This window comes from Misgurnus anguillicaudatus, chromosome 10 (genome assembly GCF_027580225.2).
Source record: "Misgurnus anguillicaudatus chromosome 10, ASM2758022v2, whole genome shotgun sequence".
In the NCBI taxonomy this organism is placed as follows: Eukaryota; Metazoa; Chordata; class Actinopteri; order Cypriniformes; family Cobitidae; genus Misgurnus; species Misgurnus anguillicaudatus.
In genome coordinates this window covers 19,443,226-19,467,832 of record NC_073346.2, presented here as the reverse complement: position 1 = coordinate 19,467,832, position 24,607 = coordinate 19,443,226, and the positions used below count along the sequence as shown (strand labels likewise).

The following is a 24,607-nucleotide window of genomic DNA, read 5'->3' as shown; positions in this document are numbered from 1 at the left end:
GAGAGAAGGATAACGTGAACTCCACTGCTTCGTTCTCATTGGTTGTCGCTCCCGAAATTCGCTCGACATTTGCATAAAGTTAAAAATGTTTTAACTTTCTGGCGTCCTTGGACACGCCCATATGGTCGCCAACGGTCACTTTCGGTCGTGCCGCCAGAAGTCGCACAGTTTCCATTGAAATGAATGAGATCACGTCGCTCTGCTACTGCTGGTCGCTGGCTGTCTGAATGACCCTGGTGAATGGAGTCAGCTTTCCTCTAGCCTGATTGTGTAAGATTCATGTTTGAATCACAATTACAAAGTAACTTGTATATCAACAATCTGAGTAAAATCTATAACACACATTGACTGTTTTGTAACACCAGAGATGGCTTTATTGATTTCCATAGTACATTGAATCACATATTTAAGGCAGTGCTACATGGACGATGTAAATTTTGTTCAATACATCTCTCACATGATGTAGCTTCTTGTGCATGTTTAAAAAAAGATACTTTTTCTATTATGGCTATGAACTCTAATGGCACATCGAAACGTTAAAAAATTCAGACAACCCAGTTGGACAAATTTTTGTTGGTTGAGTTTTCACTCTTAGTTACAAAAGGGGGCAATTCCCATGAACAAAAATGTAGCCTTAAGCAGAATTTTTATTAAAGTAATTTGAATCCTTAAAGGTTGCTCTCTACTGAGACAGCAAAATTAATGACAAAGGCAAAAATATACACTAGGTAGCAATATTTGAAATAAAGTTGTGCTTTCTAAAAGAGCTGGGGGTGGTTATTTGCAAATTATATAATCCAAACCACAATCTCATATTTCATCTCAATATAAATGTTCAGGATTGTGCTCTTCGTAAAATTTCCAGAAAATAGTCGCTGAATGATGCATGTTGTTATAAAAGTGCTATAATCTGTGTGTTAACAAAAAAACGTCAGTTCTAACAATGGCTCAATCATGGTTGTATAGTTAACGCATCCAGGCAGAGATGCTGTATATGGCCATGATGTAGAAGATTAATGTTGAGAGGCATAACAGCACGCTTTAAATAGAAATACGTAGGTTTCACGAACACCTCAACAGATGTTGATTCATAATTACAAAAGCATTCGCCTGATCATCAGTGTAAATTATAAGTTAACACAGCAGAGGTTCTTCCAGAGATCTTATTATATATATCGCTTGACGTCAACGCGGTCCGCAGTTGCCATGGATCGCAAAGCTATGTTTGACAAAACAAAGAGCGTGTTAACTATACTTAACTCGTCAAAATAACCGCAGTCATTAGGCCTAAATAAATGCTACACAAAATGTGGTAAAGGCAGCGCTAGGAGATGCGACCTTTAGGTCTTTGTATGCATGAGAATACTGTAGCTGCAATGAGCATATCACACTGGATACTAAATTGATGACTACATACATCACAGCTTATTTGAGGATCAGAAGCTAATGATTGTGTTCATGGTTGAGTAGCATTCCTGGAGCCCTTCCTGAAGTAAATGGCTGCATGGAAAGCTCATTAATACAATACCGTACAAACCGCAGTGGAAGAAGTACATCAGAACATGAAACCACTCTCAGTGCTCCGTTACATACCCACGTCTCCATCGAGTCCAATCCAGAAATCCACACGTGTCTATCTACATCATATGTACATTCAGATGGTTTGCCCACATGTTCACACCAGCGGCCACACAAAAGTCTGTGACTTGCCCACAGGAAATGATTATCGTGCTTGGAACAGTCGGTTCTTCAAAGATTGACCACCGGTATCCTGCAGCGAGGGGTAAAAGGGATGAAGAAAGAGACGGCAGATTAAATTAACATGAGTTGCAGTCTATTATCGAGTGTGAGATTAACTCTGAAATTCAGAGCAGGTGGAACAGGACCGATTTTATGGATGGCATGCGCTCGCTCTCTCTCAAATATTTACACGTATTGAAGAAAACATCTAGAGCATTTTTAAATGACTGTTTAGCTATGCAAGCCATCACTGAGCTGAAAACACTGTGTACATACTTATACACTAAATTACGTTAAAGGGGACATTTCACAAGACTTTTTTAAGATGTCAAATAAATCTTTGGTGTCCCCAGACTACATATGTGAAGTTTTAGCTCAAAATACCATATAGATAATTTATTATAACATGTTAAAATTGCCACTTTGTAGGTGTGAACAAAAATGTGCCGTTTTGGGGGGTGTCCTTTTAAATACAAATGAGCTGATATCTGCACTAAATGGCAATGCCATGGTTGGATAGTGAAGATTAAGGGGCGGTATTATCCCCTTCTGACATCACAAGGGGAGCCAGATTTCAATTGCCTATTTTTTCACATGCTTGCAGGAAATTGTTTACCATAACTAAGTTACGGTTTGATCTTTTTTTCACATTTTCTAGATTGATAGAAGCACTGGGGACCCAATTATAGCACTTAAACATGAAAACATCTTCAAGATATTTCCCCTTTAAATATAATCAGTCAATTCAGCATAAACAAGCCCTTCATGACTTTATTTTATGTAAAACTATTGTGGTCATTTATTTTATTTCTTATCAAATGATCATACTTGCAGTTATAAGCTCGTATTAGCACTGCAAGATACATTAAAACCAGCAAAATATCGCAAATGTGCACAAGATTTGCTATTTATTCATTTTAATACTTCGAAAGTAGGTTGATGCAAAAGCAGGACGACTACTGATACTGCAATATTGATGCTTGCTTTCCACAGAAAATGTGTAAACACATTTTATTATAATTTAGACTGATTTGCAAGATATATTGCATATACAATTTTTCTTCAATATCATGCAGGCCATTGAGAGGCCACATATTACAACAAATCAGTTTTGCATAATCCCAGTGTGTCTATTATAGTCATTCAGTTTTTTCTTTTGAGCTTTCTTGTGGCTCAGTTGGCAGAGCGCTACGCTGACAATGACATAATGCAAAACCTGTAAGTCTTAAAGAACTCCAAAATGCTAAACGCTGATTAAAAGACATACTTTCCCTTCATTTATGCACATTTTTAAATGTTCAAGTCTCGATCGAGATTAAATGTGGGATAAGCGTGTCCTGGTAAATGTTGTTGACATTTCAAATTACCAAAACAAACACGCCCCTACACCCAAAAGGATCTGGACTGTCTTTTGATAGCCCCGCCCCACACAACCCAGGCAACCACTATGGCGAAATTGGCCTAGCGTATGATGTCGTAAATGAGTGAAAGTAATGTGCGTTACTATGGTAATCCAGGTCGAATGTGTTTGGTAGTACTTCGTGTTTGAACGTGCGAAAAGTTTTACTCTGTTTCACGGAAGGCAACATTCAACAGCCGACATAAGAGGCAGAGGTCGAAATATTGCTGCAGACAAATGCCTGGACACAGGAGACACATGTTGCAGGCTCAAAGGCCTCATACACACTGCAACTTTCGGGAGTGACAACCGCATTTAAATGCAGGAATGAATCCTCTAAATGTTCGTTACATGTCTGTACGGAACAAGACTTACCCCCGAAAATGTGATGATTGACACAGAGATAGTAACGTTCTGCCTTCTCCCATGCTTATCACTCACAGCTTTGACCAAAATAAGTTAACAGCGTTATGTTTTGCAATAAACCTTCGTCTTGGCTTATTCATTGTACGCATTTTTGAGGCTGCTCCACAGCCGCTGTCTTGCAGTGTTGCCAGGTCCTGGTCTTTTTTGTATGTGCATACTGTTTTGGCGTATAATCGTTAAGGCATTTGGCTCATGAAGCAATCAAGATTTCAGTGTTATTAAAGTGTGAAGGTGCCAGTCCCAATATTTTGATCTTTGAGGTAAAGCATTTGGATTTATTTCATTTTTTTCCGCGCAAGATTTGGCAACACTAGTCAGCAAACGCTCGTGCCTCTGTCATTTTCTGCACCGCACATACAGAAGACTTTTTCCCCTTCTAGGAATTTATTTATTCAGAAGAGAGACATGTCCTGTTTATGATGCACGTTTAAACACTTTATTAACTACTAGTTGTTCAGTTCGTTATGTACACACTATGCAGAGTTTCTGTAAATGCGGTTGTAACTACCTACATTTTGCGGGAGTTAATTCAGTTGTAGAATGCGGTTGTGAGTCCCGTAAATTACTGAACTGTGTGTGTACAGAACAGGATTAAGCATTAAAAGGTGAACTGACAACCGAATTAATATGCAGTGTGTACGGGACCAAAGAATTGCAGCAGCACAAGTAAGTGTAAGTGTTGCTTGACTGATTTTTTTCACCAGTATAGAACTAAGCACTCTATCCTCCCAATTATTAGTAGACACGCCCCTTACTGCTGATTGGCTACAAGTGTGTTTTGATACTCGGCCTGACATACTTTTCCAATATTGCTTTCATGCTTTTAACCTTAATAACCATGTTATTTGTCAACTACTTATATATTTGTGATCCCTTTATAGGAATAGTTCACTTTAAAATGAAAATTATATCATCATCTACTCATCCTCATGTTGTTCTAAACCTGTATGAATTTCTTTTTCTTATGAACACAAAACAAGACATTCCGACAAATGTTGGTAAGCAAGCACACAGCTGATTTTAAGCATTGACTTCCCTTCCCAGTTTCACAAAGTTCCGTGACATAGTCACGCAATTTTTTGTATTCTTTTTTCGTTATATTATCACGAATTTGCAAGTTTTTTCGTGATCATATAACGAACTCCTGTTTTCGTGTGATTATCACATATTGGTTACTCAACTGCTTTTTCCTATTTTCAAACCATTGTCGCTTCGGTTTAGGGTTAGATTTGGTGCTTGCATTAGAATGTCACTTTATATATTGGTTTATACTATTTTTTCTGATTTATTTTTTTATATGTCACCTGGCGTTAGGGTTAGAGTTGGGTTTGGGTAGGGATGTCATTTTATGAAAATCCAACCCTTAACCGAAGCGACAATGGTAAGAAAATAGGACAAAATAGTTGAGTAACCAATAATATCACGAAAAAACAATCAAAAAACCACGTGACTACATAACGAAATTCCGCGAGACTGGGCTGGACTTCCATAGTAGGAAAAACTAATATGATGAAATTCAATAGGTACCGTCAACTGTGTGCTGACCATCATTTATCAAAATATCTTCTTCATCATTTATCAAAATACTTCCATAATATTTGTTTTTCCTACTATGGAAGTCAACGGTTACAATCAGCTGTGTGCTTACCATCATTTATTAAAATATCTTCTTTTGTGTTCATAAAAAAAGAAACCCATACAGGTTTAAAACAACATGAGGATGAGTACATAATGACATAATTTTTTTTTATATCCCTTTAACTCATACAAATCATGTGCACTAATGAACTTGGTTGCATATCCTTTGCACTCTCTCTCTCTCACTTTCTCTCCCACACACACGCACATAAACACACGATAAGTACTTTAACCAGTCTTTGGCCCCCTTCCTCTGTCTCACAGGCATACACACATTACCTCTCTCTGTCGGGGAAAGATGGAGTGCTGTGCAGTGTCTGCCTGCTGTCCTCCTGAACTATGGAACGAGGGATGGCAAGAGAGAGAGGAGGAGGACGCTGGGAGAAGCTGCGGTCGTAACTGAATGAGAGAGAGAGAGAGAGAGAGAGAGAGAGAGATTAGTAGGACTAGAGTCAGTGAAAGAATAGAGACACTAAGGAGAGTGAGACAGGCATGAAAAGGCGATTAAGCAGAAAAAAGGGAAAAACACCAAACATTTCACTGACATTGACAGGGAGTTTATTCACTCTCTGGTTTAATTTGATAGGCCGCCCTGAGCTTTAAACAGAAGGGGTGAAATAAAGTGGAAACGACACAAAAGGAGACGCCGAAATGTTCGATTAAAATCATATTTGTCCAGGAAGCATAAGGAAGACAGAGTGTCCGGGACACAGTGTGAGGTCCACAGTCTGTTGACGTGGAGACACACACAGTCATGCAATATTTATACCCCACACACTTATCTACACTGAGTCAGGGGTGAGTTCACTCCACCTCTGCATTGACTGAATGATGGGAGGCGGGTTGGGGGGGTTGTTAAATGAGCAGGAAGGTGTCACGGCAAGCAAACGCCAAAAGAGAGATTAATTGCGTAGATGTAGCTTGCTTGTGCGTGCAATAAAATGCCCTCAGCTCACTCAGCCGAACGTCGGGCTGATTTTCTACCTGAGCGGCAGGCTCGCATTAACATTCATACCTCCAATAATTTCCAATGTGACAGTTTTAAAACTCTCTATCTGTCTTACAAACAAGCTCGCAAACACTCTCATAATGTCAGATTTGTGGTACCTGCATCATTGCTTTGCCGCATCAAGAAAAAAGGACGTGATTGGTCTAAATGTTCGACACATTCCGATAGAACTCAAATTAGGATGGAAAAAATTTTAGCGTAAACTAAAAGTACGAATACATCTGACTTATAACCCGTCACCGCCCTGTTTATAGTTACACTCAGGATGATATGAACCATTCCTCAGCTCTCTAGATCATTTTAATGATCATCTATTCGATCGAATGCAGCCGTCCAAGCAAGTGAAAATGCGGCCTCGCGCCTGATGGCCCACAACGCTCCAGGCTACATTTCTAATTAAACCAGCACAATAAAACACTGTAAGGTGTCCACGTAGTTAGTGTCTCCAGAGTTAGGATATCTACAGATGACATTTCAACAGTTCCATAGAGAACAGCAGAATCCAACTTTGTAAGTGTGAACTGCTATTATGACACACCATTGTTCATTAACTCAATAAACACTCACACACACATGAGCGGGCGGTGTCAGGGGATGTATGACAGAAATGTGGCAGTACTTAAGTGTTAAAAACATCTCACCAGAGTTTAGCAGAGATGATGACGGCAGAGAGGATCAGCAGGGATGAAATCGTCACCGTCACATAAAACTGTGGGTCCACTGAAGACAGGAAAAGAGTAATATAGATTTAAGTGTTAAGTCAAATTCAATTCATGAGTTCATTAATTTGAATCACTGCATTCCAATTTGAATCATGGAAATGTTGGAAATTTGACAGGACAGAATGACAGGACAAGAAATTTACAGAATTGCCATGTAAAGTCAAGCTCTTATTTGGCTCCATTTATTTTAGATTTTTACTTTGGGGTAAATTAGAGCAATTTACATTGTACATGTCCTCCTGTATAGTCCATTGTACTAGCTGTAAAAAAGGTCATGCTGATAAAAGCAATGTTTACCTTTAGAAAGCGTCTGAAGTGTAAATTTAAATTAAAGCATCCCAAAATCTTCCTTACCCATTGTGTTCCACATGTGAAAACATTTAGCTCACACTAAAACTAAACAGCAATATGCATATCCTAAAATGTCATTCAAACCTTTCTGTATTTTGATGCTGCCTTCAAATTCAGGAATTGTATTGAAATTCAAAAGGCATTTCCCAATGCATTCCGAATGGCTCACAACAAAAAGCAATAAAAAGAAATTAAAGCCGAGGAGAGAGACCAAACAAAGTGCAAAACGCAGCATGTGTAAGAGCATTGGGTGAATGCAATAAGGAGTAGGAGAAGAGCGAGAAAACGTGGGGGCGAGGAGCGTGGGCACAGTGTCATAATCAGGTAAAGTTGTATTGATTGGATTGATGCCTGCCTCTCGCTCAATGGGAGAGAAATCTACACTCTCCTCCAGCGCAAATTTACTGCCGTGAAGAAACAGCACGAGCCCAGCGTCTGTTGGCAATTTCGCTTTCAGACAAAAAAAGCAATTCAAGCATACCAACCTTCTTGGGTCTCCTGCTCTTCTGCATCTGTCTTCTCCTCTCCACTTATTGGCTCTTGCGTCTGATTGGAAGGCGGGCCCCGATGAGGCGACCACTCCTCGGAGGTGGTCATCTTCAGACCTTCGGTCTCCAGGCTGGACAGAAAGTGAGGGGTTTCGTCCTCCAGGGGTTGCGTGGGACCCCAGTCCACCCCCCAGTCCACCCCCCAGAGCTGGGTGGTCGTGGCCTGCACCGTGACCGGCACCTGCATCTCGCCGAGCTCCTCCCACTTCCTGTCATTTGTGTCACCGGTGGCAGTGCAAAAAATGACAGTGACCAGCAGGAAGCTCCAAACGGGAATGAATCCAATGTGGGGAGAGATGGAGCTGGGGGAAGGAAAGACAAAGCAACGGAAAGACGGAAGGAGGGATTGAAAAGGAAAAGCTAGAGATGCATAGAAAACACAAGAGAGGTGCGAACCGTGCGGTGATGGAAAGAGACTTAAGCGGAAGCTGATGTAACCCATTGAGCTGCCGGACACTAACTGCGAATGTGTGTCTGTGTGTTTAACGCTTGCTCAATTTCTTACCATCTCTCCATCGCTTCTGGCTTTTCACTGAGTCCTTGATGCTTCAATCATCTCTTAAATGAAAATGGCAAAAAGAGAGAAAAATGTGAGGAGATTGAGAGGATAAGGGGCTCGGTCCTGACACTAACTAAAAGATTCAAACAGATGGCTGTAGTGGAGTGATGCCCTGCGGGCTGAGAGACAACACAAACATAAACATGCATATGCACAAACGCGCGCACACTTGCTGCGCTCACAGTAACAACTCAGATGCACATTAAACATTAACGCCCACATACACACACACGCGCGCGCGCTCACTAAGATTAACCGTGCACTCATCAATCATCACAATATCACATCGTAAACCGTAAGATTTAGAGAAAAAACTCCAAAATGCAATACACACCTGTTACATTCCCTCTCTTAATAACCACCACACTAAACATGTGTATCCAAAAATGTCACTCACTTACTTCCCGACAACACACACACAGACACTTGAAAGCACGCAGATTCAGACCCTCAACAGAGATAACAGTTCACGTGCCTACCTCTAGCCACCGCGGAAGGGAGTGGGAGAAATAGAGAGAGCCTGGAAGTAGGGAAAAGCTTTGGTTGCCGTAGCGACAGAGACATGTAGAAATTGCGCGAGTGAGAAATAGAGTGCGGAAGAGGGGAAGAGAGAGAGAGAGGGAGACAAGAGGGAGGGTGCGCGAGACGGGATTGGAGGAAAGATTGAAATACTAATTATGTTACTTAACTGGTTCAAATTAATTAGACAGCGAGAAGGAAATGAAAGAATTTTAAAGACGCAAATAGCTGGAAAGAAAAGAAACAAATTATATTAATATTCCGATAGCCTGCCGAGGTAGAGAAAAACTGTTTATTTAAGAGTGGCAGCGACGGGAAATCAATACGCATTAATGTAGTGTTAGAAAAAGGTGTTACAGACGCCAGCAATGATAAATACTTTCACGCGCACACAGACATAACGTGGTGGTAGGTTTTATTGGATCAACATTTACACAGAAACATTTACAGTCTGTTGTCCTTCTTTCTACTCAATCTGTTCCACTTCAGTTCTCACATTTTATTTCGTGCACTCCATCATCCTCCCTTGACCTTCCCTCTTATTTTTCTTCCTTGGCATTTCTTTCGTTTCAACCCTCCTTCGACCTTCATATTGTCTCGCTCTCTCTCTTTTCTTCTCTCTTTCACCCCTCCTCTTTCTCTCACTGAAGAACGCAACGCAACCATGAAGAACTTGAGGGTTCCTCGGTTTCAGGTGGGTCCTGGGATGTGAGGTCTTCATCGTAGTCCACTGAAAAGTAGAAGTATGTTTGTTAATGTTTAAATAGTGAATAAATTGAACATGTTTCAAACACTTTCCGACCAACGATTTTCCAGTCTCTGGATGAGCACTTTTAAAAATATTTTTTACAGATTTCAAGCAGCTTGTCAAAAATGTTCCCTCCCTGCTAAAAAACAATAAAACTATTACAGAAAATTCTAATGGTTTCAGTACAAATTAGTTTTTACCATTAAAGGTGCAGTGTGTAAATTTTTGCGGTACCTAGTGGTGAGGTTACGCATTACAACCAATGGCTTAGTCCACTGCTCACCCCTCGCTTTTGAAACGCATAGAACTACGTTAGCCGCCACCGGACAAACATGTTATCGTCGGAGACAACTTAGTAAAAAAATTGTCCGTTAAGGGCTTCTGTGGAAACATGTTGGCACAAAATGGTGACTTCCATGTAAGGGGACCCTCGGTGTATGTAGATAAAAACATCTCATTCTAAGGTAATAAAAACATAACGGTTCATTATGAAAGGTCTTTATACATCCCTGATCATATACTTTTGTATAATATTTTGCATTTAGGTCAAGAGATCCTTTTAAAAATTACACACTGCACCTTTAAAACAACTACACTGTAGTGTGTTTTAGGCCATATTCCATTAGAACCAATACATAGAACCAATACATACCATTAGAGACCAACAAATTCCAATACACTGTAGTGTGTTTTGGGCCATATATTCCATTAGAACCTATACATAGAACCAATAAAACCAATACATACCATTAGAGACCAACAAAGACCAATACACTGTAGTGTGTTTTGGGCCATATTCCATTAGAACCAATAAAATTCCCAATAAAACCAATAGAATTTCTGTGATGGTGTATATTGTTTTTTTAGGGGGGCTATGCGTAATTGGGGCGGTACCCTTTAAAAAGGTATATCCTTGCACCTAAAGCGTTCTTATTAGCACCTCAGAGGTACATGTTGGTACCAAATGTATATATTTCTATACCTTTATAAAGGGTACTATCCCAGTGACAGATTTTTTTTCTGAGTGTAACCAATGAATTATTTCACACCAGAGCATAAGAAAAAGGCAGCTATGTAAATTCATGCTAACAACTGTTATTTTTAGGTGTTCATGGCTGTGAGAATACTGAATACATAAGCGACACTGTGGAATCAATTTGTGGTTTCTCACTCTTTTACTTCATTGGTTTTATTTAAATGTAATCAAAGATGTACGTTTACAAAATAATTTACAATGTATTATTAAGCACCGTCTCTCTCCCTTACCATCGCTATTGTCGCCCTCCGAGTCCCTGTCAGAATCCAAAAGAGAATATTCCAATCGGCTGTCTCGTCTCACTGCGACATCGCCTCTAGAGACAAAACAAAAGAAAACTGTCAGCGGAGGGCACACGGGTCACACTGTTTACAAAGACGAAATGATGTTTTACACGCCCCGAAGCAAAAAAGCAAAGCGGCTTTGGTGGCAATGACTTTTGAATGACTTATTTCATCATATATAGCCTACTGCTTCCTACATAAAGACATGAAGCAGCATGATCATCAAGAGCGATGTTAAAAGCTGTTGAACTTTGAAATCTATGGTTTATGCTTTTATCCAAAGCAACTTATATTTAAGATATACGTTTGATTCGTTTGTTTTCTGGGAATCAAACCCATGATCTTGGCATTGCTAGCAACACAACCCAGAGTTCCCACACCTTAGTTAACTTCAAATTCAAGAACCTTTCAAGGACTTTTCACGTCCAATACCCTCAAATTCAAGGACTAAATGTGAGGACACATTTCAAGTGAGAGCAATGTTACATCGTTTAACCTTTTAAGATATATTGTTACAGTTCCCTTTCGAGGGAACTCGCACTGCGTCACTGCGGTGACACTTTTGGGGGCCTCCAGGGGTAAGTGCGTCTAAATGTGTATATCAAATTCAACCAATGGTGAGGCTTAACGACAAAGACAGGGTGACGCGGGAGCCAGAAAGTATATCGCTATCTGAAATATTGCCAAAGACGGCGTTCCAGGGTTGCATGAAGTATGGCAAGGGAGACGCAGCATCTCGTTCCCTTCTTAGGGAACAACATTTACATACGTAACCCGAGACATTTTCATGTGTTAAACATAACTATGCAAAAAAGCATTTTGGTGTGAATCAACATTTGCATACAGAAGATATAAGCATATAAAGCGAACAGTTTAGCACGTGTGCTTAAAAAGTCTAGAATTTTTATAATATTATCCTACACTACACAGGGAATAATATGGATTTTTTTCCAGAAAACTTCTTGCATAAAATAGATTCAAGCACTTTAATGACCTGTATCTATGTATACATTTTCAAAAACTTGAACACTGTAAACCCAGGGCCTTGAATTTTTTCCCCCAGATTCACAAACTTTAAAGGATTTCAAGGACCTGTGGGAACCCTGCATACGCTAATACTATTTGAAGAATTCTGATGTAAAACGTCTGACTTTTTTTTAATGAGCATTTTTTATCAGGCTCTCATGTTTAGGTTAAGTAATATCACTTTAATGCGAATGAATTGAAATGCCACATTTTTACAAATGTCACTTTTGACACAAAAAATTTGACTGTATTTCACTGCAAAACCCTCTAAGTGCATGCAAGCTACTTTGTGAAAAACCTTCACTTCTATCCAATTTACTTCTATCTTCATCTCATTTTTGATGGATGTGGGGTTTAGTGGCATTTGCATTTGAGATTTTCATGTATTAAAGGCACCACAAACTGCACTCAACAACATGAGTTTATAGGCTAAACTGGAAAAGTGGCAATTTTTCCTTCCAAATGACTCCGGAACTTGAATGGCTCTTAGCAGAACAAAACGCATTGTGGTCGACACAAACCATGTTTATCCACAACAAGTGAACCCATATTTAATGTAGTCTGGATACATTTTCTTTTACCATCAATAGATTGTTGTTTCTTGCCTCAATTAAACATACAAACTTTGACACACACAAAAAAATATATGGGAAGCACTGTCTCCAAGCTTTGGAAAGTTGATCTTGCGGCCCACACCAACCGCACATACATTGTATGGTTAGTTGCTTTATATTATTTGCCTTTTGCATCGTGTTCCCCCTGCTGTTCCCCACTCCTGTTGTTACAAAAGACCTGCAGTCCATTTTTTGTGTCACAACCCACTGGTTGGCTCCAGAGTTTGTACAGAAATGTAGTTACTACCAAGAAATCAATATTTTTGCACAAAAGTCATTATTGGCTCGGCATCCAGCGGTACAAGCGAGCTACAGTTCTCATTGTCAATTTAACCGTGCCTGGAGCGTTCCTGTAGACTTCTCGTTAATAGACATCCCAAAGAAACTCTATTCCAGCTGCTATCTCATTACAGATGTACATATTGATATACTGACTGAATAAAACCCTGAACTGCCTTATATTAGTAATAGAGGTGCAGGAATCTGTCTGTGAATTGATACGCGCAATATACATAATAAATACGAGGGTGAAAGGTCTAGAAACGGGAAAAAAGGGGAATTGAGATAATACATTTGCATTCATGCATTTGTCAGACGCTTTAATCCAAAGCGACTTACAGTGCATTCAAATTATGCAAAAAAGCATCAAACCGGTGACCTTGGTGTTGCTAGCACCCAGACCTACAGCAATGGCATATAGGAAGAGGTGCAAACTACTCTTGATATATCAAGGAAAGAAGTTAGGCACACCTCTTTTTGTAATTAGCTGGAAGCTGTTCCCAAACGATGAGGTCACGACCCCCCGTGACCCACCGGTGATCCCCGCTTGCTGTTAGCCATGCGGCAAAGCAAAGAATTCTGGGAAGATCTGACGAGGTGAGCGAAACCAGGTATTTACACTGGGGAAGGGAAAACACTGAAAGAGAGGATGGGAGGAAGTGATTATACTGTTTAATCTGTCTCAAGATTTTGCATATTAAGTGGTGTTAAAAACATGACATCAGAATCGCTTACAGTTAATTGTGCTTTCTCCAGTGGCGAGGTCAAAACAAGAGCCAATCAAAAGACCTGGTATTTGATTGACACAATCTGTGACACCCGCAGTGCTGCTGTGATTGGTTAACCTGGTCACTACGCCTGTAAAGTACAAGAAGAGCACAAACACACATCATAAAGAGTTGCAACATTCCCTCACTGAAACTGAACTATGGGACCATTTGGTACACAAAGCAATTTAATTCATAACGGAGCCCCGCCGTAAACCATAAAGAAAATGTAACATAACTAAGTTAATTTGTCTTAATTTATACCCTATTCTACTCTGTCAATAGCTGCCGACTCTGCTGTGTGTTTTATGTCGGTAATACAAATGTTTTTCTGCCTGTATGAAGCTCATTATTTCTTTGAAAGCGCTCGTAATAAGCATTTTGATAAACCGGCATCATTATCAAGCTCAGCGCTCTCGATTATAACATCACTTCATATTGTGAGTCTCTACCCGTAAAACTGATTTATCTGATGTAATTGTTTACAGGTTTTTTGACATAATAGCCTTCAGCGCAAATCTCCTGTGATAAAACGGGATTAAAACGAGAAAGTTCTGGATGTTTTTATGTCTTTCCGCTGCCCTGAAGCGAACAGACCCTCTACTGTCTGTGTTCCCAGAGCCACTGGGATTTCAGCACAGACGATATTAGCAGCTCTGAGCGAACAGACTCAGTCAAGATGTATTTCGTTAATACATTTGTTAAATGGCCCTGAGTTAAAGAACAAATGAAGGTCTGCTGGAGTGGTAAAATATTTATTGCTACAGAATTCAACATATCCATATATAACAAGAGCTTTCCCTGCCCTTTTTAGTTATTTAAAAAGCAACTTTATTACTTTTGAGATTAACACAAGGTTTCATTTCATAGGACTTTCTCTATATTTGATCCAAATTGTGGCATTAAATTTCCCCCTTACTACCCCAACGCCATCTGTCTTCTGTCTTCTGTTTCTATTTTCAAATGCAAATTTATTTATACGGCGCTTTTTTACAATGTTGCATTGTTTCAAAGCTGCTTCACATGAAAAAGAGAAAACACAGGAAATTATTCAATATATAAAATTAAATACAAGGTTTTATTGGAAGTTATTCATGGTGCTCATTGCACCAGTTCAAAGTTCGACAAGACGAACATGCATTTAATTTGGGTAAATCATTTGTATACATATTTACATTTACACTTTTTTTAACCAAAGCGACTTACGGTATATTACAAGATATACAATATTTATCATCACCTGGGATCGAACTCTTTGTGCTGCTAACGCAATGAACTAGCACTGAGCTACAGGAACACAAACTAAATATTATATATAATTTATTTGAAAGTATTAAATTGTACCTGTCAAGGTCTCAAAGTACAAATAATTAGTTTTAGCTGTTTAAATAACAAACCTTGAAATGTTGTCACAAGGCAATAAGAATCAAGCTTTCAAGAGCGCTGTATAATAAGTACATTTATAAAATGGGACGTTAGTGAAATAAATATTGGTGCTGATGGCAAATCACAAAACAATGTTGATACAGGCACATATATTACCTGTTCTCCAGTTAAGGATTCGTATGCTTGCCCTGCCACATGAGAGAAACAGCCGGTCCCCACGTGGGCTCAGGATCAGCCTCCCATACACCCCATCACATCCACCACACCCTGTGACTTCCGGCCCCCAGAGATGTAACCTTCGAAGGGGCTCCGGCCCTCCGTCACACACTCCCCAGACACACACGCGTCCGTCAGTGGAGCCACTGAACAGCAGAGGACCCTGGGACTAGAAAAGAACTGAGAGTAAATGACATTGTGTTTCCATGACAACTAACAATATTAAATATGAAACTCTGGTTTGATCTTATCTTCACCTTTTGTTTCACCTTACTAAGTAGTACATGAAAAATCGCACTATATTCTATACTTTCAAATTTATTAAGTTAAAAAATGCTTAAAAAAGATCTATAAGGGATTAAATTCTTTATATCGACTCCAGTTTTATTTCATATACTGTTAAAAGTACAAGAAATTGTATATGTGATTAATATTCCCTCACTAAATAAGACTGAGACTGCAGAAGTAAAACTGTTTTAATGTTGCCCTTTAATAGCTTGTACATCTCTGTGAACTTTAGACCGCTATTAAAGATCGCCTGGGATGCGAGCGCAGTCAAGGGATTTCTCTTCAGGCAACACTTCAGCTTCTTTTCTTAACATATGCTGATCTAAAGGGCAGACTCAGAAAGTTCCAGATGTCAGCGCATATCTGTTGCCATGGTGCTCGCCCACCTGTAGTGTTGTGACTGAGTCCAGGTGAGCATTCAGTGATTGACAGTTCTCCTGTGAGCTCCAGCTCCACACCTGCAGCTTCCCAGCATCTAGTGTGAGATCAATAATTCCTGACCATCAGACACATGAGGCCAGATATGACCTGACTGATGCAAGGCATGGTCAACACAACACACACCATGCAAACACACTATCCAGTGTGGGCATCTGCCTACCTGAACCAGTGACAATAAAACCTCTTCCTTCAGGAATGAAGCACAGACTTGTAACCGCGTTGAATGTGTAAATGGATTTAACACAATGCCCTGCAAAAAAACACAAAACACTAACACATCAGCAGTCAAAAGCAGATGTGGTGTCTATAAACAGTCCGTCAGTTAGATAATGACCGATCCTTCATACTCAGATAATGACAGACTGAGCCATTTAGCACACAGCGACCGTCACAGCATGACATCTACAGCACACCACTGCAATGCTTTCATTAGAAATTGAAAAAAAATTTTTTATAATTTTGCAATAAAAAATGTATTGGTAGAAATTATAAATAAAATGCTGTTTGATGAATGTTTGCTTCACTCTTCCTGTGATTTTCTTGCAATAAAATGTTTATTGAAACTTTATTATTAATATGAAAAAAAAATAATCTTCTTAAAATAATGAAAAATGTAAAATCCTTCTAAGAAGCATAGCAAATATTCTCAACTTGCATCCATATCTTTTATTGTGCCACAAGGGAACATACACAGTCAAGCAAATTCTCTATAATTTTTCAAATAATTTAAGTCAGTTCACATATCCATTTAATTGTTAATAAAAATAGCTTTCTGAAGTCAGTTCCATGGTTTTACGAGAACAAAACAACATTATTGCCAGGATGTACTAGTGTGGCCATAAAAAAAAACTTTTTATTGGTTCTTTTTATGTAATCCTTTATTATTTATCATTATTATTAATATTTATTACACAGCACTCTGGAATTCTTGATTCTGAGAGGTGACATTTTGAGGTTTGATAACAACCGCCTGAAACTAATAACACAGCCTCATCCGGATACTGCCAGTCATTTTGACACTTTCAAATAAATGTCATATAAATATGCATAATTAATAATACAAGATTTTATTAACAATTAATTAAACCGAATGCATTTCGTCTATTTTAAACTTTGAACGCATCTTGGAGCCAAGATTTGTTCCAAAAGGAAATAAATCAATTTTGACTAATTTCGGCAAAACCGTGTTTTCTATACCAAGAAAGTGACAAGATGAAAACCACTTTTTTCTGTTACAAACTTTCACATAGCATCTTTAGGTTATAAAACATAAACGATTCAAATCCATAACTTGATTTTCAAAGATTTATTATAAAAACTAATTTTTTTTTACACAAAATGCAATAAATCTATTGAATCAATATGTAAATGTGCATTCATCTTTGCCATGTTATATTCATTAAGTTGAACAGTGGTATACACTGATTAAAAAATAAACATTAATAGCATTAACCAAAACACTTACTTTGTCATATAGTCATTGCTGCAGTTATACTCGACGTCGTCGCTTAACATTTTTCACAGCGATCAGTTGTAAAATGTTTTGGTCCTGCTCGATTTTTGTTGACTTTGAGTAAAATAATGTAAAGTTATTCATAAGATCCCCTGGGGTCAATGTGTTAGCATGAGAAGCTTGATGCTGTCAGAAGAACAAGCAACCGGCTCCCGAGTGCCTCTCGCGTAAATTATTAGATGTTGATGGCTTACGTTTCTTTCCTGTCTCAGAAAACCATCACAGGTTTATCAATGCCATTAAAGTATTATTTTGTTTCATTTGTTTGTTGATCACGAAGTATAAAGTAGATGAGAAAAACTAGGATTCCGTGTACTCAACGCGCCGCCATTGTTTGTTTACAGTGCGTGGAATGGTGCGCTGTAATTTGTGGAGCGGATTTATTGCATTCTGCAGAAAAGGAGGAGTGCCGTTTATTGCATTTTGGGACAAAAAGGGAGAAAAAATGACAGAATAACACGGCGGATATTGTATTTTGCATAAAATTAAAAATACTGACCTGATATAATACTGATTTTGGCAGTAACTCTTTTTTTTAAATGCCGTTTATCGCGTTTTTGGAACCAAACTCTTCATATATATTTTGTATGCATTAAGTAGCCATGTAATAATGTATGCATTAAGTAGCCATGTAATAACCAAGATTACACACAGCTATACGGTTGTTATTACAAATAAATCCCTTCAGGGCCCTGATAAGGGATGTGCACTGCAACTAATTTAGCAGCAATTTAAACTACAATTTTTAACGAACTTGTCCACTAGCCTGAAAGATAAAATGCCCTCTAATTAGGGTTGCCAACTGTCCTGTATTAGCCAGGACATCCATTTTTTTTAACCTAATTCATTTGTCTGGCATCCTGTTTTTTGACTGCTACGCTGCCACCCCTAATGCTCTCGCGGAAATGCTCTCATGGTACTTTGATGTCATCCACCTGTCAGTTCTTGCAGCACCACAACCAGCAACAGCAGTGGGTTTTTTTTACCATTAGTGTGGGAGTCACAAGTGTTTTTTAGACATATATTAAAGATAATTAAAGGTAATGGTTCAATTAAAAGACTGTGTTAAAAGTACCTGCTGTAAATTAATAAACTATTAATAAACCTATCGTTTGCTGCCAAGGCATACGAGTTATAAATTAATATTTAAGGAGATTACCTATCATATTGACGAATGGCTTAAAAATACTGTATAATATCCGCACTGCTGTGACAGGCCATCTTTGTCCCATATTTCAGACTGAGAAAGTTGGCAACCCTACCTCGAAGGCAGTCCAAAAACATGGAAAAAGTCAGATTTTCATGCCATGGACCCTTTAAAATAACATTAATGCAGCAAAATAAAGTTAAATAAAGTATAATAAATATGTGGTGCGCTTGTGTTATGATTGTTTAACATGTTTTGATGCACCAGCTCCAATCTTAATGTGATAATTTCCCGCCCTGATATTTGCTATTCAGAATTGATGAAGCCTTCTCTCTCCACGTTACTGAAACAGCAAGAAACATGCTACCACCAAGATGTTAAAAATTAAAAAATAAATGTTAATAAATGCAACACCATGTCACAGTTCTCTCATTAGCTCAGTTATTTATTTAAAGCAAATAGGATCACAGCGGCAGAGCTGAAGTAAATGACGCGACGAACTTTTGCTTGCTTCAGGCTGCAATATTATCTCCTCTGCTAACAGCGACTGTACGTGCTTTTGCTGATTATGGCTCCAGTGTAAATATTAGCTTATAGGCCATGGCATTAAATAGTTTATTGTGCGAAATCTCATAGAATTTAGCAAATTTTGCATTAACCTCCGAAGACCTGGTGTGTCCACATACGTGGACATCACATTTTTTATTGCACCATAATACTTAATTCTGTGGTACACAAACGTGGACAATTACACTGCTTCATGTTCAAAAAAAAAAATATTTGGTTGTTATATTTATTGGTTCTTCCTAACACCGAAATAGCTGGAAGAAATCTGAAAAAATACAAACCAAAGCTCGGGTCTTAAGAGGTTCAAATTAAATTTAACACATTATAAGTTATACAAATCCCAGTTCTTTTCTGTGGTTTTATTAACCCTTAAATAAAAAGGTTCTGCTTTTGCTCCCTGCACAATGCATATGTACTTGCGCGTGACTGCTGAGATCGGTTGATATGTGATTTCTTATTTCTTCAATTTGAGAACAAATAAAATGGAATTTAGGAGAAACAGATTGTAATGCCCTACGTAGCTTACATAAAACATTTTTATTTTCTTCCAAATGCTCCACATCTTGCTCGTCTTCTCAGTGGCAATTTCGTTTTAATATTTCACTTTAATGTGTTACTTTAAAATTATTTTGTTAATATAAATTAAAATGACAATAAACAATAGAATATTTGTATTTTTAGGTGTGTTTTAGGTGTCGACTAGTAGCAGCTGTACCATTTAGTCGGCTAGTCTCGCACATCCCTAGTCCTGATCACCCTGTCAGGATTTATGCAGCGTTAACAACCGGCTGGTTGTTTGTTATCCCTTACTTATTGCCATCTGTGCTTGCCAAGCTAAGAAAATAAGTTTGCTACCCTGAGGCCACAAATGGTTTGTTAGGCTACAAAATTTATGTGTGTGACTCACCTGAACTCAAAGCCCATATTTTCACACAACAGTCTGTGGAACCACTTAGAACAAATCTTTCTTTGTCAGGCAAGTCGAGTTCGTGTGCTGCGTAAAAACAAAAGCAGGACAATGAAAGGGTTATTGGAGGACATAAGAAAATGATGAAGGACAAAGAGTATGAGGAACAAGTGCACTGTCAAAGGCAGCAAGACAAGGAGTGATGGAGACAGGATAGACAGATGGGAAGGAGGGAACCCGTATAACAAACAGAAGATGTGGGAGAAAAGATACGAGTACATAAAAGATGAGTGAGGAGTTGTGGGTACATCTGTATCTACCGGCTGTCCCCATTAACAGGATCAATTATCCTCTACTTTCCAGCACTTAAGGGCCTTGAGAGAAGAGGAGGTTTATGTTTATGTGTATGTATGTGCGTGTGTGTGTGTGTACCCAATCTCCTGCAGTACTCTGGAGGTGGTGCACTAAGACAGGTGACTCCACCGCTGTGACCTCCCAAATTGCGCTGTTCTGTTGCCGTGGGAACATGCCACACTTTAACTGTTGTATCACGACTTCAATTGGTAGAATAGTCAAAAACAAAGGAAAGAAGACAGAGGTGACAAGAAGCGTTAATGGATACATCAACAATTTCACACTCAGTTACAATCATAAATTGTTTACTTTTTCAGGTGCTTTCCACAAATTAGGTACGAAATAAGGCCTTAAATCCGAAAACATCCTAACAGTAAATGAAAGGATGTGCATAACCTTCAAAAATTTGTTGACTGTCAACTTCAGTATGTCAAACTAAATATTACGTTTATTATATCTTTAAAATATTTTACATTAGATTAGCAACACTATTAGCATTTGGCCAATATAGAAATACAGTTTAAAATTCTGATGTGTGACACTGCATTAACCAAGTAAAGATAATTAAAATTACTTTGAAATGAACAGTTAACCCATAAATAATAGTTCTATTAAGATAACATGACAGCATTTTAATATAAAATTGTTTGTTTAAATAAAGGAAGTAATTTACATCTAGTATGGCATGAAGGTGAGTAAACTATGAGGGTGGGTGTACATTTAATGTTCTTAAAACTGCCTCCTTTAAATGGGTGGTTCAATGGTTTTTCATGCATTCTGACTTATTAACACAGTTATAGAGCCCTATTTTAAACGATCTAAGCACGTCTAAATGGGCGTGTCCGAATCTACTTTTGCTAATTTAATGACGGGAAAAAATGGTTTGTGCGCCGAGCGCATGGTCGAAAAGGGTTGGTCATATTTTTTAATGAGTAATGGGAGTATTTTGGGTGTAACGTGCAATAAGCCAATGAGAGTCTCAGCTCTCATCCCCTATTTAGATGACTGACTTTGTAAACTGATAAACTAAGCGGAGGAAGAATATCCCCAGTTTAAGATTAATGTTAAATAATTGTGTTGTTTTTCACTTGTATTGAAATTTTTATTTTTTTATTAAAACCCGTTTTCTTTTAGTCATGGAAGTAAAAAAGCAGGCTTGTAATTGCTTTAAATGTATGGCTATCCAATATCATCAAAAAATAATTTACAAATATGCAAGAAAAGGTTTGTACTCTAAAAATACTTTATTTTATAACAAACAAGAGATAAAGAAATTACAAACGACTCTCCGCACGTTTCAGCACTTAAGCATTACTTAAAAAGGTTTCTCATCTCACCATATCCACAGGTACAGACTACAGAGTCATCATACAATAAATCCGTGAGGTAGCATTTACAAACATTTAAAAATAGATGCATTTGTTTAAAGCAAAGCATTTATTTACTTACCAGGCTACAAGTGAAGCAGCTCATTGCGCCTTCTAACGTCTCATAATTAGTCCTCATTTATGTCCAAGAGACTCAATAATAATCTTTTACATTCAATCCTTTAATCTTTCATATTTAAAAGCGTTTTTATGCTGCTGCGCATTCATGTGTGTGATAAGCTAACCCGCGTTGTCGTCTCGTTTATAGGCGCATATTAGCCTACTAACGCGCTCTTTAAATAACAAAAAACATATTGCGCCATTGACTTTAGACCAGGTTTTTGTTGGTCAATGGCGTAGTCCATTTTAGTTGCCTCAAAATAGCAACGCGCCAACAATGCGCCTGAACACACCTCGTTTTCAGACCAGAACGCCCATGGACGCAAAAGGGGGGGCAAATGCATTTGCTATTTAAACAACGCGGCACTAAACGTGAAAATTATAATTGCGCAGGGTGGAAACTAGCAAAAGACACTTTGCGCTGCATTGCGCCGGGTGTAAGATAGAGCCCATAGAGTTGTTTCCTCATGTAAACGTAGGCAAAGTGTCAAAAAAGCAGTTGGGCGTGTTACAGAGTATTTCTGTGCCGAATGCACTTCGCCAGGGTTCGTACAAGTTTCGGAAAGTTTATTTGGATTATGGGTCCAGCTGACATTTCGGGGGTTTCTATACTATCACTTCTTTATATGGGGACTTCCCCCGGAAAACCCTGCCCACCCATCAATCAGCGGGAGACGCTAGAACTTACAAACATCACATCACGCGACACAGCTTTGTTTAATTTCAAAATTCAACAAAGGCACGAAAGAAGAAGTGTGTTTTTGGATGTAAGGAGAAGAAAGCCAGCCTTATGGAAACAATGGATATAGTTTATTATCCGGGGGAGCAGCGGAGTTTTGCTTGTGTGTTTGATGCGCTGGATTTCATTGAAAAGTCCCAACCGTGTCATGAGTTGCATGCGGTAAGTAAGACTTCTGTCTTATGTTTGAAATATATTATATAACTGACACGAACATGTAGTGAATCATAAGTTAAACAGTGTTGTATAGTGTTGTACTCGCTCCTCCCGCGGTAGAAACTCCTCTCTCTTAATTTTTTCGTAAGTTATCGGAAAGAATCGGTAAAGCTAATCTTTCTTTTATAAATCCGATTAAACTAAAGACTCTTCGGCGATATAAAGGATGTAATACTACTCTATAGGTACTCCAGATTAACATCAGAAATGCAGAAACATTTGGTCTAACATATCTAAATGTTCTCACAAGAAAAACGTACCCTATATGTGGAAAGTGCCTTTCCCTGTATTAAACATTTTTTTCCAATACCTGCCAGAAATTACGAGGTTGTCAACAGAGACCACACAAGTAATGATGTCGCTGTGACCCTCTAGAGATCGAAGACGAAACTTGGCTTTTTCCCAGGATTGTTTTCGAGATCTGAACTCAGCATCTGTGACGTATATAGACAAATAAACATACATTATTTAAAAAAATGATGGTGTTTTATTCTCTACCATGAGCTGATATAAATTAACCATCTGTTATACTCTCACAAAATGCAACACGTCCTGTGAGAAACATGTAGGCTTATAATTAACATCTGTGCATATAACCGTAATTGTGTTTGTGATTAGTGCACTAATTTGACCTTCTTGTTCTTCTTCATTGGGACTGACTGGAGCAGGAGCACGTGTTTGTTCTCCACCATCTGTTTTACATCCCTCCTTTTCTTTGTTCTTTCGTCCCTCCTCTCGTGCTATCTTCAGTGCAGGAGGTTCAGCAACATGTTGCTCTGTTACCTCCTCCCTATCAGATTGCAAAAACTGTTATTCACTGGGTAACGGTGTCAATCACCTGTTTTTTTAAGCTGTGCTGTAATAAGTATATTATTAAATAATAATGTGTGAGACAAAAAAAGTAGGGTTGGAATTTAAGGATGGACTTTACAAATCAAAACATTACAAATCAATACTGGCTAGACACCAAAGGTCAAAGACTAGAGAAAAAACAAGCCACAGGCTAAAAGCTAAAGTTAAATATTTTGCCCCTCTCTGCGTAGTCTCTCCTTCTTACACTTGTCTTTTCATTTTATCCTCCGCTTTTCCCACAATTCCTTGAGTTTGCTGGGGGCCAGAAAGCTGCAGCAGAAGCTCAGCCAATCTGGAGCGAAGCTCCGCCTTCTTTGAGACCTAAGAGAGTGAGATATTTCTTGGGGTGGTACTTCATTGTATCGTATAAAAACATACTCATAAAAGACAATAATAAAATGATGGTTTAGTAAAATGAGTCTTAAAATAATGCATTTCCTGTAACGGTCTCTCTCTCTGGAGATTCAAACAAGGTTGTCCTTAGCTGAACTACAGCAATAAGGTCTGTTTGCTTCTAAATTTTTTTCTTCTAAATACAGTTGGAATACACAAATATTTATTGTAACAAAATCAGAGTATTGTAATTCAGTACCTTTATTTTTTCCTCAGGGGTGAGAGAAAATTTGATCTCCAAGTTCTCAATTTGCCTTAACTTCTTTTGGAGTTTCCTTACTTCCCCCATCTGACTGCAGTGTAAACAAAAACCTAAAACCGATATACTTTACACCACTGGTATTCTTCAAGTAGTCAATATGCTTTTATCCTTTGCATGCTTTTATCGATATTTATATGATCTATAACCAACCCCAGGATGATACTGCAAATTTAA

At 38.4% G+C, this 24,607-nt stretch overlaps 2 protein-coding genes across 12 annotated transcripts; both read right to left on the bottom strand.

Moving 5' to 3' along the window:
• Positions 1-344: 344 nt before the first annotated feature.
• pianp (PILR alpha associated neural protein) lies at positions 345-9,547 on the bottom strand. 11 transcript variants are annotated; one of them, XM_055209890.2, is made up of 6 exons: positions 9,408-9,547; positions 8,339-8,391; positions 7,771-8,135; positions 6,854-6,932; positions 5,483-5,602; positions 345-1,771 (listed from the first exon to the last, which is right to left on the bottom strand). In XM_055209890.2, exons 2-6 carry the CDS (start codon positions 8,347-8,349, stop codon positions 1,750-1,752), a joined length of 597 nt encoding a protein of 198 aa, XP_055065865.2. In that variant the 5' UTR covers positions 8,350-8,391; positions 9,408-9,547; the 3' UTR covers positions 345-1,749. The 11 variants fall into 11 exon arrangements, with proteins under 11 accessions (XP_055065865.2, XP_055065870.2, XP_055065862.2 ...); XM_055209895.2 differs by having other exon boundaries at positions 7,771-8,042; XM_055209887.2 differs by lacking the exon at positions 9,408-9,547 and adding an exon at positions 8,872-9,139.
• LOC129447905 (uncharacterized) lies at positions 9,310-24,510 on the bottom strand. The gene is made up of 13 exons (XM_055209873.2): positions 24,371-24,510; positions 23,984-24,099; positions 23,559-23,716; positions 23,237-23,360; positions 20,563-20,684; positions 20,131-20,217; positions 16,157-16,246; positions 15,942-16,030; positions 15,208-15,436; positions 13,634-13,756; positions 13,370-13,535; positions 10,926-11,011; positions 9,310-9,641 (listed from the first exon to the last, which is right to left on the bottom strand). The coding sequence occupies exons 1-13, from the start codon at positions 24,458-24,460 to the stop codon at positions 9,553-9,555; spliced, it is 1,569 nt and encodes a 522-aa protein (XP_055065848.2). The 5' UTR covers positions 24,461-24,510; the 3' UTR covers positions 9,310-9,552.
• Between the last annotated feature and the right edge of the window lie 97 nt (positions 24,511-24,607).

What these genes read in the sequence shown, in the direction of transcription:
- pianp (XM_055209885.2), bottom strand. Translation starts at nt 8,275, where the DNA reads ATGGGTTACATCAGCTTCCGCTTAAGTCTCTTTCCATCACCGCACGGT. An exon ending in AGAGCAGGAGACCCAAGAAG is followed by an intron (nt 6,933 to 7,770) that starts GTTGGTATGCTT and finishes TCCTGTCTTCAG; the next exon opens with TGGACCCACAGTTTTATGTG. An exon ending in ATCATCTCTGCTAAACTCTG is followed by an intron (nt 5,603 to 6,853) that starts GTGAGATGTTTT and finishes TCTCTCATTCAG; the next exon opens with TTACGACCGCAGCTTCTCCC.
- LOC129447905 (XM_055209873.2), bottom strand. Translation starts at nt 24,460, where the DNA reads ATGGGGGAAGTAAGGAAACTCCAAAAGAAGTTAAGGCAAATTGAGAAC. An exon ending in CAATGAAGAAGAACAAGAAG is followed by an intron (nt 23,361 to 23,558) that starts GTCAAATTAGTG and finishes TATACGTCACAG; the next exon opens with ATGCTGAGTTCAGATCTCGA. An exon ending in GGAGGGCGACAATAGCGATG is followed by an intron (nt 9,642 to 10,925) that starts GTAAGGGAGAGA and finishes TCTACTTTTCAG; the next exon opens with TGGACTACGATGAAGACCTC.